The 15386-nt window shown below is 43.9% G+C and overlaps 1 protein-coding gene across 1 annotated transcript; it reads right to left on the bottom strand.

Moving 5' to 3' along the window:
• Positions 1-516: 516 nt before the first annotated feature.
• LOC128779126 (interferon omega-2-like) lies at positions 517-1104 on the bottom strand. Its single transcript, XM_024558403.2, has one exon. The coding sequence runs from the start codon at positions 1102-1104 to the stop codon at positions 517-519; it is 588 nt and encodes a 195-aa protein (XP_024414171.2).
• Between the last annotated feature and the right edge of the window lie 14282 nt (positions 1105-15386).

Below are 15386 nucleotides of genomic sequence, written 5' to 3'. Positions count from 1 at the left end.
AATCTTCTCGAGTTCACGGATTTCCAGCATTTCATGACCAGCTCTGGAACTGTTCTAGACGGCTTAATAGACAGGTACTTTTCGGAAACAAACTTATATAGAAAAATAAGTACTTACATTTTCAGACTAAAAGAAGACAAGATGTTTTCTTTTATATGAATTTAATTAAAAAGGGAAATGAAAATTAAATACATAAAAAAGAAGGCATGCTTTTTAAGGTCTAATACAAGGTAAAGGAAAATGTTGATTACATAAATACAAAATAAATGTAAGATGAAAGAATATATACATAATAAGCATACAATACACATAAATAAATAATATCAGGTGGTCACCATTCCAAAACTCATGTCCCAGGAGCTGAATTTTGTAAGACTTTCTTGCAGAACACTCCGACAAAAGATGGGCTCAGTTAATGTCAAAAATTCTGTGACTAGGGCAGAAAGAAGAGCCTTTTCCCATCACCTAAGTCCTGTGTGCAGGGGCGATCCAGCACACTCATCAGTGGCACCGGGATCAAGGTGACCGCTGGTCTCCGTCCATGTTATTTAACCTTTCTTGCAAGGTTATTATTGAAGACAAAGATCTCATGATTTCCACTCGGACAACCTCCCAGGCACAGTCACTGTATTGCTTCTCTTTCAAGTAGAGACAAATGCCCTCGAAGTACCTACTCACAGCCAGAGCAGGTCCCTGGGAAGGCGGGGCAGTTCCTTCCTCTCCCATGTCCCTCACCAAACAGGCCTCCAGGTCTTCCAGCTGCCGGTAGAGTCCCATGCGCACTTGGTTCAGGAGGGTGGTGTTCCAGGCAGCAGAGGTGTTCTCTGTGAGCAAGAGGTCCGAGATGTGCTGGAGCATCCCGTAGAGGACAGAGATGGCCTGGCCTTCCTGCACCTGGCTGCCTTTTACCACTGCCCGGGGGAATCTGAAGTCTTTTGTGTCATTCAGACAGGTTGAATTGGAGATTCTCCGCATTTGCCTCAAAAGCACCAAGTTGTCCTTGCTGAGCTGGATGTGGTTCTGGGGTAGGTCACAGCCTAGAGATCCACTGGGGCCACAGCTGACCACCACCAGGACCAGCAGTAGAGACAGTGTGAGGGCCATGAGCACAGGAGGGGCTGCTGGCCTGGCTGAACTGGGCGTTTGGTGAACAACCTTGGACCCTAATTAGCCTGTGACCTTCTTTCTAAGCATGGCCATTAAATAGGGAGACACAATAATTTTCATTTTCTAAACATTGCTTTACACTTTTACTTCCTTTTTTTGTTTTTATTTATGAGCTCTCCATGTGGTGTAAGATGTCATCAATCTACACTGTTAATTTTGCGGTTTTAATTTTCCCTCTCAACTAGAGGGGCGTGCCCTGACCAGTGTGGCTCAGAGGGTTGGGTGTGATTCCACAGAAGGAATGGTTGCCAGTTTAATTCCCGTCAGGGCACATGCCTCGGTTGAGGGTTTGGTCCCTGTCAGGACACACAAGAGATGCAACCAACTAATGTTTCCCTCTCTCTTCGAGTTTTCTCTGCCTTTCTCCCTCCCTTCCAAAGACCCTTAAAAGATAATAAGTAAATAAAAATTTTCATAAAATTAAAAAAAGGAAATCTTGAGATGTGTCAGTCCAAATGGTTACTTAACAGTCGATTGAGAAGCATCATTGTCCTAAAGTCAGAAGTGTGTGTAGAGGTGAAACTACTCACACACATGCACATTCGTACATTCTTTATGACACAAATATTGCTCCTCTCTGGATTAGAGACAAAATTTGGCCTGCAATCTGGGAAGCGGTTTTGCCCTCCTTACTTTACAGGGCAGCCAGGCTCCCTCACCCTGTGGGTTTGTGTATTTTGTGAGGTACTCACCAGGCCGTGTATGGCAAATAAGCTCTTTAGAATCAAGGCCTGAGGTTTTTTACACTTTCATTCACAGCAAAGGCTGAGATTTTCAGCGAAGGAGTTCCTGGGATGTGTCCCTTCCTTCTAGACCCATTCATGCAGGAATTCTACAGACATTGCCATTTCTTCCCACCACTTTCTCCCTGGTAGTCAGCGCTCCTCGGGCTGTGCCCGTACCCCAGCAGGGATCCTGGTCCTTCTCCCGCGCCGGTCGGTGTGGCGTTCCCCCACATCGTGGTGACTGTTTTCCCAGGCACCACCTCACTCTCGAGGGAGATATTGGCTCTAGTAATCTTTTTCCTCTGGAATGACACAGTGTCCTCAACTAGAACTCTCCTGGACTCACTCCCTGAGGGCGGGCTGACCACATCCTGGGGTCTTTGAACTGCCCTGCTGTGGAGGGGCTTGTGTCTTGCCCGTCCCCCTGCAGCGTCTGTGTGAAGGACCCTGGTTCTCAGTGGTGACCTCCTCTTCCCCTGAGCCATGACCCGGGTGTGGGTCATATCCGCAGCCCTCAACGCTGAAGCTAAGTTTATTTTGTCTAAGCAAGTGGATGAATTAGTGATGCAACTGCAGTCATTTTACCGTTAGTAGATCAATAATTTTTGTGTTGTAGGTACAACTTTTCTTGTTCCCTTTTTACTTAATGACTGAACAGTTGTTATGCTTCAAACCTCTGAGCAGGGCAGAGGAGATTCAGTGAGGATGTCTCTCCGTCAAAACTTACACTACAAACACTGCTGAACTCCGTGTTCGTTCAGTCTGCGTTTTTCTATGGGGCTTTTGTTCGTCCAGCTCTGTCTCATGCTCAGAATGCGGGGCAGTGGGGTCGGGCTGCTGTGTCAGGGAGAAACACCCTCTTTCCTTTACCTGTCCGTGACATCTCAGTGTAAGTTTCACGAACAACATAGTTATTACATGTTGGTTTACTGGGCGGAGTGTGTCCTGCTCCTCTGGCCTTCCTTTGCACTTCCTCCTGAGGTTGATACAAACGAAGGGAAGAAAAAGAAAGGCAGTCGGGCTTCACCATGTTTCTCTCTGGTTTTGGAGACTTCAGATGTTTCATTTCCCATTTCAACTATCCCAGGAAGCAAAATTCAAGGTTGTTAGCAGGTGAAAATAAAAGAAATAAAATTCTGAATGTCCTAAAAGTGAAAGAAGGGAAGTGACTTTCCTGCTGACAAAAGGACACCATGTCGGCTGGCACGATTCAGGGTAGCCAATTTGGCACCCTGCTGCTGTGGCGGGTGGGGGTGGAGGATGAAAGCCAGAATGAATTACACAAAATCAGAAGTGGGCTGCTTCTGCCAGAGAGAGGCTCAAGGAAGAGGAACCCCTGTGTCAGTGTCCAGCCTTCAGCTTTACAAGAGCAGCCACTTCATTTTCCTTTCATTTAATCCACGTGTGGTCAGTCTGAGGAGAGAAGGGAAGAGTGACAACAACCAAGTGTCAAGAGACTGGCAACCCCAACCTGTCCTGCTGGAACAGGGGCCTCTCTGGCAGCAGTGTGGACACCACCCCGTGCTTGAGCGCTCTCTCTAGTTCTCAAATCCACTCAGGCAATGAGAAGATTGTCTTGGAGAAACTAGAATTAAGAGTAAGACAAATGGATGATCCTCAAAATTCTGCTCTTAATATGGACATAACAACGAAGTTATTTGAAATGATAGCACCAACATTTATTCCATGCTAAGTATAAAGCAGTCACTGTTCTAAGGTCTCTGAAATTCTTAACTCAGTCATCTCAACAACCCTATTTGCGTTACACTCCTTTATGCCACTGTTTGGGGAGCAATACAAATGGGGAGGGATGAGCCATTCCAAAGGTACCAAATGTCCCAGGTCAAAAACTTAAGGACCTTGAGATAAGGACTTGTCTGGAAAGACCTGTCACAGGAACTCAAGCAGAGAAATGGACCTGGGCCTTGTGAACCAGGTGGAGGCCTGGCGTAAAGTCCGGGAGCAGCGAACATGAGGTGCTAAAGGACTCCAAGTTCCACTTCAAATGCCAAAGGATTGCTGTCTACTGCAGGCAACAGGGGTGTGGGATGAGTCCATTGAACTGACTGACTTTAAATTTTTCCCAAGGAAAAATAGACAAAATGACTTTTAAATAGTTTTAAGGAAGTAGATTTTTCTGCCAAGTGATCCAAGTTTACAGCTGGCACTGGAGTAATCCTTGTCCCTTCCAATACCCAGAAGGCTGCTGTGCTCTCGGTGTCACCCATGCTGGGGACCCTGCTTTGGCCTCGTCTCTGAGGGAGAAGTCCATGCATGAATGTCCACTTCCATCCTCTCACCTCTGAAGAGCAGGGACCTGGAGAAACAGTGAACTCAGAGCTGGCCTTTCCCATTGTTCCCCGTCCTGAGCACTTGCCTGTTGCAGCCCCCACTTTCAATGTCTCCCTTCTTCCGAGTTCTACTGCTGCTGCTCACGTTCAACTCCTTCCTGTTCCTAGAGGTGCCCTGTGGGCTTTTGGGGAGTGGGCAGGGGGATTGTGGTTGTTGTTGCTGCTGCTGTTTTTGAGCAGAGGTGAGTCCTCCAGGGATGCAGCCTCCTCCCAGTGGAATCAGATGTGAAACTGCCTAAGCAGAGGCTCAGATGAGCTTCTGGATTCTTTCCCAAGTCACATGTGCTCCAGGCTCCAGGACATCACCAAGTTTCCCTGGGAGACTGCAGTTCAGGGGTTGTTGACAGCTGCAGCCCAGGAATCAGCTGGCAGGAGGGTGGAGGTGGGGCCAGGTTCACATTCCCCACTAAACTCTGGAGAACCTCTGCTGCTTCCAGCTGCTGCAGCACAGTGATCCCTCACAGGCGATCCCTGGGCACCTGCGTCCCTTATCACAACTGGGCTATAAAGGCCAGCTCCATCCACTGTGGGACCTGTGCAGGACTGTGGCGGCTCCCTCCCTCCCTCTCACTCTGGGCCCCAACCCCGCTGCTGGATCCTGGAACACTTTCGCCTATAGAAGAACTCCTGGATAAGAAACCGGGTATGGCCAGAGTTATTTTCAAGGCAGGTGGCAGTATGGAACCAAAATACCACACTTTGCTATATATAAGGTGCACTTCTTGACCCAGTAGTTGAGGGGAAAATAAGGATATGCATTGTACATGGGTAGTACTACTTCCATATCTACATAAATGTCTTTACTCTTTGATACATGGTTATGCCCTAAAAGCGTAACTCCAGAAAACAATAACCATATCCAGATGAGAAATAATACCCTGGAATACAACAATCAGATTTGATTCTGAAGGGAAATAAAGAAAAAATTGAATTAAAACATTAAAAGGAGAGTGTTTTCCTGACTCTTTGGGCCAAAGACGTGGGCGCCCCCTATGCAAGGCAAAATACAGTATTACTTTTATGCCCTGAAAATATAAGGAAGAAACAACAAAAATCATAAAGTAAAAGTGAAAAGAAAGCAGCCAAATACTGGAGAGTGTCATGACATTTGAAAGTTGTCAGGCATCACAAGGACAGAGCCAGGTGAAAAAACCAAAAATGACCTTGGTGTCCATCTCCCTCCCGCCCCTACATGTGGTGAAGGAAGAAGTAAATAAAAGGGACAAAAATCCTTTCACATGTTAATTACAGGCCTTTCAGTCCTCAATGGAGAGGAGCAATCAAAAGATTCAGTGTGTAACCTGAGGCAAGATTGAAGAGATCCCTGCTACCTGCCTGAGCATTTCACACAACACAAGCTCTCAGATAAACTCCTCCAAGTACAGTTTGGATAACCTTAATACCTCTCAGTTCCTCCCCAATAGTTAACCTCGGGCTGTCAGTTGGCAACAATTGTATTCTCTGAAATTCCTTTACGTAGTGCTGTCTCTTTCCACTCAGTGCAGTGATGTTGGAAGGCAAGCAAGTGGAGTTATCACTGCAAGTGACAAGGAGGATTTTCTCCTTACTTATAATGTTAAGCAACGTCATCTCATGGTGGGAATGAATGTGAAAAAAGTGTCCACTCCTTTTTAAAGAGAGTGGGTGCACATTTGGATAGGAGACGTATTTCCTGATGGCCTAGGCTTCTCCACACCGAGAAAGACGGACTCTAAGCTCCCAGTGGCCCACAGAACTGAAAAGGGATGCTGAGCAGCCTGGAGGCCAGAAAAACATTCTGACTGTTTCTCTCCATAGACCTGCCCATTGCCCAGAGAGGACAAGCCCTGCCTGATGCCCGGTGCATTTCCTCCACTAAAATACAAAAGCTAAGGAAGTGAGCATCCACAAGTGTTAGGCTCAGTTCTTTCCAGGACAGGGTACCTTTGTAGCTCTGAAGATACCGGGGGAAAGGACCAGACTGTTTCCCACAGAACAGAAGGAAGCCTGGCTGCTCTTCCCTCACTTGGGGGTTGTCTTTGCCTGTCATGGGCAATAGGTGGCTCTCTTCCTCTGTAAATGTTCTAAGAAGTCAGTCCTGGGAGTAAAAGGTATCTGACTCCCCAATTCCTTCAGCATTAGCTATGCTTACACCATTGTAACAGGGTCATTCCTGGGTTCCAAAATTATTCTTCAGAGGAAGAAAAGTAGTCTCTTAGATGGGAGTTCTGAAAAACCTTGAACTTTCACCCAGCTTTGCTTCCAGTTGGTGGTTTTGTACTCTTAAATGGAAATTGCTGGCCTGAAACCTCTAAGGAACAGGACACAGCAGTGGGGGTGGGGGGGGGGGTGCCTGTGAAGGGGGAGTGAAAAGGAGAGCACGCTGGGAATGTCACCCTGGAGAGGAGGAAATGGTTGTGTAGGAATAGAAGAGTGTCATTTAGAAAAGCAGGGAGGTAAGGCCAACGTGTGCCAGGAGTTATTGATAAGAACTATAGACGAGTATGTTTCCCAGTCTCGGTGACAAACTTCTTTCCAAAGGACTACGCACGCCGCCATTCCCTAACTGAACATCCAAGTCAGACTTCCCTTCCATGTGAATAGTGACTACGCTGAGTCTGGTTCACAACACAGCTCAGATTCTGTTTATTCTGCTGTCCTGCATCGGTCCCCAGAGGTGGGAGGTTCACTCTTCCTGTATATACCTATAGAAAAAAGAAGAAAATAGTTACCATATTTAAGTTTGTATGGTGCTATATAGCTTAAGCTTTTTTAATGTTTCGGTTTCTTTAACAGTCCAGGAATGTTTCCACTTTATTTTATGTTTGAGAAAACTGGAGCCCTAGAAATTAAGTGGATTTCCCAGGATCCCACACAATTACTGGCAGAATGAACATTCATTACAGAATCTGACATTGTATAGACTGTAATAGCCAATTGAAATGATCATACTTAGAATTCCATTAAGTTTTAAAATGTGTTCTGATCCCCTAATTAAATGCCCTTGTCTTCGTTTTCTTGGTGCATGCTATTTTTTTTATTTATTTTGCCTATATTCACCTGTAATTGCCTTAGACATTGTGGAAGGGAAATTCCTTGATCTAGACTCACTTTACACCTTACAAAAAAATTCCGTCACTATTATCATCCTGATAATGTGCTTTTTGGGTACCTTCAAGAGCCTGTGATTTTCAAAAAATTGATGCTTTATGAATTTAATGAAATGCCAATTTAATAGGAAGAAGAGAAATAATGTTCAGAACAGAACATTTTTTGGCATATCTATGCTGTCTGAAAAGCACAGTGATATTTTTGTAGGGACACTAAAAACAGTGTGGTAAAGAGAGAAATTTGAAAACCAATATGGCGGCGTAGGTAGACACACTGTGTCTCCTCACACAACCAGAACTGACAGAAAATCGAATGGCGAGGAAGTCCGACACCAAGGAGATAAAAAAGAAACATTCATCCAGACTGGTAGAAGGGGCGGAGACGGGAAGCCGGGGCGGAGAGGACTCAAGTTGCCCCAGTGGGACGGAGACTGGCGGAGTGTGGGGCGAGCAGAGAAAATGGGCAGGCAGTCTGAGCACTAGCAGACCCTGCGGCCCCACATTCACGCACAGATAGACCAGGAAGAATGGCAGAGAGCGAAGCAGACCGCGAAACCCGGGGCTCCAGCGCGGGGGAAATAAAGACTCAAACCTCTGATTGAAAACGTCCATGGACCAAGACAAACAAACAAAAAAAATGGCCCAAATGACAGAACACTTCAAAGCTCCAGAAAAAATACAACTAAGCGACGAAGAGATAGCCAACCTATCGGATGCACAGTTCAAAGCACTGGTTATCAATATGCTCACAGACTTGGTTGAATCTATTCGAAAAACAGATGAAAAAATGAAGCCTATGCTAACAGAAACAAAGGAAAATGTACAGGGAACCAATAGTGATGAGAAGGAAACTGGGACTCAAATCAATGGTATGGACCAGAAGGAAGAAACAAACATTCAACCAGAAAAGAATGAAGAAACAAGAACTCAAAAAAATGAGAAGAGGCTTAGGAACCTCCAGGACACCTTGAAACGTTCCAACATCCGAATTATAGGGGTGCCAGAAGGAGAAGAGGAAGAACAAAAAATTGAAAACTTATTTGAACAAATAATGGAGAACTTCCCCGATCTGGCAAAGGAAATAGACTTCCGGGAAGTCCAGGAAGCTCAGAGAGTCCCAAAGAAGCTGGACCCAAGGAGGAACACAACAAGACACATCATAATTACATTACCCAAGATTAAACGCAAGGACCTACGTCCAAGATTACTATATCCAGCAAAGCTATCATTTAGAATGGAAGGGAGGATAAAGTGCTTCTCAGATAAGGTCAAGTTGAAGAGGCTCATCATCACCAAGCCCTTATTATATGAAATGTTAAAGGGAGTTACCTAAGAAAAAGATCAAAAATAGGAACAGTAAAAATGACACCAAACTCACAGTTATTAACGACCACACATAAAACAAAAACGAGAGCAAACTAGGCAAACAACTAGAACATGAGGGTTGTCAATAAGGGAGTGGGAGGGGGAGAGGGGGGTAAAGGTACAGAGAATAAGTAGCATAGATGATAGGTGGAAAATAGACAGGGGGAGGGTAAAAATAGTGTAGGAAATGTAGAAGCCAAAGAACTTATAAGTATGACCCATGGACATGAACTATGGGGGGGGAATGTGGGAGGGAGGGGGGTGGGCAGGATGGAGTGGAGTGGGGGGGGAATGGGACAACTGTAATAGCATAATCAATAAATATATTTAAAAAAAAAAAAAAAAAAAAAACGTCCATGGAGGTTGGGGCAGCAGCAGGAGAAACTTCCAGCCTCACAGGAGAGGTCATTGGAAAGACCCACAGGGGCCTAGAGCATGCACAACCCCACCCACTCGGGAACCAGCACCAGAGGGGCCCAATTTGATTGTGGGTGGTGGAGGGAGTGACTGAAATCCGGCAGAGAGTGGAGCAGGAGTCATTGCTCCCTCTCAGCCCCTCCCCCGTGTACAGCATCCCAGTGCAGCAACCAGTGTTACCCCGCCCTGGTGAACACCTAAAGCTCTGCCCCTTTAAGTAACAGAAGCACCAAGACAAAAAAAAAAAAAAAAAAAAATTGGCCCAAATGACAGAACATTTCAAAGCTCCAGAAATAATTCAACTAAGCGGCGAACAGATAGCCAACCTATCAGATGCACAGTTCAAAACACTGGTAATCAAGAAGCTCACACAATTGGTTGAATTTGGTCAAAAACTAGATGAACAAATGAAGGCTATGCTAAGAGAGACAAAGGAAAATGTACAGGGAACCAATAGTGATGTGAAGGAAACTGGGACTCAGATCAATGGTGTGAACCAGAAGGAAGAAAGAAACATCCAACCAGAAAAGAATGAAGAAACAAGAATTTGGGAAAATGAGGAGAGGCTTAGGAACCTCCAGGACATCTTGAAACGTTCCAACATCCGAATTATAGGGGTGCGAGAAGGAGAAGAGGGAGAGCAAAACATTGAAAACTTATTTGAACAAATCATGAAGGAGAACTTCCCTAATCTGGCAAAGGAAATAGACTTCCAGGAAGTCCAGGAAGCTCAGAGAGTCCCAAAGAAGCTGGAGCCAAGGAGGAACACACCAAGGCACATCATCATTACATTACCTAAGATGAAACAGAAGGAGAGAATCTTAGAAGCAGCAAGAGAAAAGGACACAGTTACCTCCGAAGGTCTTCCCATAAGACTGTCAGCTGATTTCCCCAAAGAGACCTTACAGGCAGGAAGGGGCTGGCAAGAAGTATTCCAAAACATGAAAGGCCTACAACCTACATCCAAGATTGCTCTATCCAGCAAAGCTATCACTTAGAATGGAAGGGCAGATAAAGTGCTTCTCAGATAAGGTCAAGTTAAAGGAGTTCATCATCACCAAGCCCTTATTATAGGAAATGTTAAAGGGATTTATCTAAGAAAAAGAAGATAAAAACTATGAACAGTAAGAATGACAGCAAACTCGCAGTTATTAACAACCACACCTAAAACCAAAACAAAAGCAAATTAAGCAAATGACTAGAACAGGAACAGAACCATAGAGATGGAGATCACATGGAGGGTTATCAATAGGGGATTGGGAGGGGGAGAGAGGGGGAAAGGTACAGAGAATAAGTAGCATAAATGATAGGTGGAAAATAGACAGGGGGAGGTTAAGAATAGTATGGGAAATGTAGAAGCCAAAGAACTTACATGTATGACCCATGGACATGAACTATAGGGGGGGAATGTGGGAGGGAGGGGGTGGGCAGATGGAGTGGAGTGAGGGGGGTAATGGGACAACTGTAATAGCATAATCAATAAATATATTTTTAAAAAAGAGAGAGAAATTTGGTACTCAAATTATTGAAGCACAGAATCTATGAAACCTGTGTTCTTTAGATTTAAGGTGAAAGACACATCTGATATTACTGTGGTGTAAAGAGGGTTTGCATGCACGGTGCTCAGAGGATTAGGGAGCAAGCTAGGAAGAAATAGATAGAAAATCTCATTTACAGTAGATCATGATGAAATCTTGAGGAAGTGAAAGGTTCATAGTAAGAATAGAATTTTAAAAAGACAGAGGAAGCCCAGGGTAATATGTTCACCTTATGAGAAAGCCAAACCACAGTAGAAAAGTTGATGTTTGTAAATGTATACAAACTTCTAACTTCATATAAATAGAACATGGCTACAGTGACTTGTCTGGCAAGTTGGCTGAGTGAAGTTTCATATCAAGATTACTTTACCTAGAAATTAACAAAATAAAGAAAATTAATAAATTATATAAAATGCATAAGCAACCCTGTCCCGGTGGCTCAGTTGCTGGGAGGGTCATCCCGTACACCACAAAGTTGCAGGTTCTCTTCCCGGTCAGGGCATAAGGTTAGGATGCAGGTTTCATCCCTGGCCAGGGCACTTACAGAGGAGACTGATCAATATTTCTCTCACACACTGATGTTTCTCTCTTTCTCTCTGTTCTGGTTTTTCTCTCTGTAAAATCAATTAAAAAAAATACTCAAAAAAAAAACCCCAAACCATAGGCAAACCAAAGACTAGAGCAAGAAGAATATTCAAAAACGTTAGCACATGAATGAGGGAGAAAGAGTGTGATTATTGATTTTACCTGTCACTTACCTAGGTCACAGTACCCAGATATTTGAACAAACATTATTCTCTATGTGTCTGTGAATGTATGTTTCACATGAGATTATAGGCCATTTAACATTTAAGTTAACACTTTGAGTAAATCAGATTGCCTTCTATAATGTGGGTGGGCCTTATTCTATCAGTTGAAGAGCTTAACAGGAAAACAATGATCTCACAGAAAAACAAGAAAAAATTCTGCCAAGAGACTGCCTTTAGACTTGAAATGCACTTCTTCTGAGGGTTTCCTACCTGTTCGTTCTCTTTCTGGAAAATCCTGACTAATACCATCCAGAAACCAAGTGTTTACAAGTACTGTCCACCTCCTGAAATATTTCATTCATCACTCCACCAGCTGGTAGGATGACACAGCAAAGCACAGAAATCTGTTGAAATGTCACCAAGGTCCTGGGCAAGCCCAAGCTGGAGAGCAGCACGTCCAAATGAGGAGTGTGTTACGGAAGGAACAGATGCCAGACCCCTCCACAGTTGCAGGGTCTCTGCCACCCTAGCAATCCACACATAGGTCCTGGTGAACAGCACAGTGAACATTTTGTGCTGATTGTAGAAATTTCCTACAAAATTATCCCACAGTTGATACATTTGAATAAATAAAAGGTCACTACTCTCAGGTAACAATGATACTATTCATTCACATTCTCTAGCTTACGTGACAACTCTCCCCTCTGCTTCCAGGGAGGGTTTCCTACTGCATGACAGAGATGTGAGGATCGATGTTCAATGTGACCAGAAGAATGTTGTTTTCAGAGATGAAGTCTGGTATTAGGAATAAGCTGTGCAGCCAAAATTGTGCTGTTGAGAGCTGCTTAATTAATGTTTAGTGAGATTTTCCTCATTACCACTGTGCTTCATTTCATTCCCGCATTGGCAGCTCTACCTGCCTCCCAGAGTCCCATAGTCCGTGCAATGGGAAATTCGCAAGGAGGCTCTGGTCTGCACGGAAGGTGTAGGCAGAGAACACAATTTTCTCTCTCCCTTTCACTGCCCGATGCTGCAGACTCTTTCTTTTGGAATTGATAAGATGTCTGGAAACAGGCTCGTGACAGCGTTAGCATCTATTGTTGCCAAGAAGTAGACCTTTTGTAGCATGAAGTGGTAGGATTTCTGTCCAGAGCAGAAGTTGATCCTCCTCCTGGTGGCTGCCCTTTTGACATTTGGCCACCAGGGGGCTGTCTTCCCTGAGAGGAGTTTCACTTGCCCACCCACAAGCTGTTTGTTGCTTGTTGCTTTCTTTTTCCTTTTAGCTACATGTTCTATTACATCATAGTCCTCAGACGTTAAGGAAAGCATCTGTAGAAGATGTTTCTGAAAAGCCTAGAAATGTGATTTAACTTTTGCTTTCTACTTGTGACATTCTGCTCTTTAGGGAAACCTGGATGCTGAAACCATGATAGAAAAAAAGCAGTTGTGTGATTGGGTGGAGAGGTAAAGAGAGTGAAGGAGGAGGTGAGGTTTCCACCTGCAGAGGAGGGAAACTTGTGCGATGTGGGGAAGCAGCTGGAATGCTGAGAGGGAGGGAGGGAAAGTGCAGGTGACAGGATCACTAAATATCATGATAGAATCACACTGATTGAGTGAATAGAGGACGAATTCGATATTATGCGCCTCTATCGGGAGAGTCATCATTAAGCATAATATGTCCAATAATGTAAGAGTTGAACAACAAAGCTGTACTGGCAAAATAAAAATTACTGGCCTACTATAAATAAACAGGTTACAATTGAGTAATTAATTTTGCCGCCTACTCTGACAAAACAAACTTTTGCTATCAGCATTGAGGGCTGCTGACAATTTTGATACCTGGGGACATGGGTCAGGAAATGAGAATGTCAGCACTCAGAACCAGGGTACTCAAACACCCCAGGGGGAAAATTATCTTGCCATTAAGGACCCAAGCCCCTCCCCAGCAGGGGAATTCTAAAAACCTCAGGACGTGGTCAGCCTGCCCTCAGGGAGTGTGGTTCTAGGAGACTTTGGGTTGAGGACACCGTCACTTCCAATCAAAGGGGTTCCTAGACCTGATATCTCCCTTGTGAATGAGATGGTGCTGGGAACATAAAACTATCTTGATGTTCGAATCTCCACACCTCTGCACACCTTCTCCACTGGAAAAGAATCAGGATTCCTGCTTGGGTACTGACATGGCCTGAGGAGATCGAATGACCAGTTATAAAAGGTTGGAAAGAATGGCAACGTCCACAGAAGTCCTGACCTAGTGGCCCCAGGGAAGAAGCATAACAACATGGACCTGCACAAATGGGTTCCAGAAGGAAGAGAAACATCCCAGAGACTCGTTCGCTAAAATTCATCAGCCTCTGCTGTGAAAAAATCAGCCAACAAAACCCACTCTTTTGTTCTGAAGAGCTTAATTATTCTGGTAAATCCCTGGTAGGTGCTTGGTAATCATGAGCACGGTCCAACTGTCCTGTGTAATCAGTAATCGGTTCAGAATTCCTGGGTCACAAGGAAATGAAGGAAGCTTGAGGGAATGTGTTCTTTATTCTCAAGTAAATGTGGAGGGTGAAAAATATTCTAATGAAACTTTGTCATAACTATAATACCTTGAGTTCTTTTTATGATGGTGTTGTGGACTGAAGGTTGGCTTGTACCAAAATTTCATATGTTGAGACTGTATCCCCCAATGTGATATCTTAGAAGGTTGGATCTTTGGGCAGAAGTAAGATTAAATGAATTTAAGAAGGTGGAGCCCCAGTGATGGGATCAAGATTTTATGAGAGACACTACTATCTTCCTCTCTTGTAAAGTACTTCAGTGACTGATTGATTGATGTTTAAAGAGAGGGAGAGGGGGAAAGAGATATAAAAAGAAAGAAAGAGAAACATCAATTTGTTGTCCACTTACTTATGCATTCATTGGCTGCTTCTTGTATGTGCTTTGAGCAGGGCGCAACCCTGCAATGCTGGCGTATCCGGACAATAGTCTGAGCAAACGGAAGGAGGGCCAGGGCCTCCTGCCAACTGGTTAGTGAAACAAAAGAACTTATTCGATTCCAGGGTATAATCATTTATATTTCCTAGCACTTTTAAATAGACCAGGCAAATAATGTTTTTTTAATTTAATCAGCTCAGGGAAAGATATCCTTAAGGCAGTAGGCCATTTGTGTCTGGTTTCTTAGTCAGCCTAAATACCCTTCAGTCTGAAACTTGGTATGCAATAGCTGTCTGTAAAGGGCAGCTAAGGAAAGAAGTGAATTACTGATGAAACAAGACTCATTAAATGTATAAAAATATTCTTTATTTTACACTTGGTAACATTCTCTCAAGATCTGTTTCTTAGTACAATGTATCGCTGTATGTGTTAAAATCATCATAAATGTTTGGCATATGAAGACAATATAGGATGTGCTAGATATGAAAGAGAAAGCCCCCTCAATTGGTTATTTGCTATTGCTGAAGAGCTTATTTACCATACATGGTCTGGTACGTACCTAACAAAATACACAAACCCACATGGTATAGGGAGCCTGGCTCCCTAGGTAAAGATGGCAAAAATGTGGTCCGGATTGAAAACCAAATTTTGCTTTTAATACAGAGAAGAGCAAGATTTATGCAATAAAAATTGTTCACGAGTATGCGTATGAGTGTGAGTACTTAACACCTACATACAGTTCTGACTTTAGGACAATGATGCTTCTCAATCGACTGTTAAGTATCCATTTGGACTGACACATCTCTAGTTGAGTGAGAAAATTAGAATATCAAAATTGACAGTATAGAATGATGATGACATCTTCTTAGACCACATGGAGAGCTCATGAATGAAAACAAAAAAGGAAGTAAAAGTGTAAAGCAATGTTTAGAAAATGAAAATTATTGTGTCTCCCTATTTAATGGCCATGCTTAGAAAGAAGGTCACAGGCTAATTAGGGTCCAAGGTTGTTCACCAGAAGCCCAGTTCAGCCAGGCCAGCAGCCCCTCCTGTGCTC

The sequence above is a fragment of the Desmodus rotundus genome, chromosome 1, assembly GCF_022682495.2.
Source record: "Desmodus rotundus isolate HL8 chromosome 1, HLdesRot8A.1, whole genome shotgun sequence".
Lineage (NCBI taxonomy): Eukaryota > Metazoa > Chordata > Mammalia > Chiroptera > Phyllostomidae > Desmodus > Desmodus rotundus.
The sequence above is the reverse complement of the archived record's forward strand: the minus strand, read 5'-3'. Positions and strand labels throughout refer to the sequence as shown.

Bases quoted from the DNA above. Each gene is read 5' to 3' on its own strand.
- LOC128779126 (XM_024558403.2), bottom strand. From the start codon at position 1,104: ATGGCCCTCACACTGTCTCTACTGCTGGTCCTGGTGGTGGTCAGCTGT.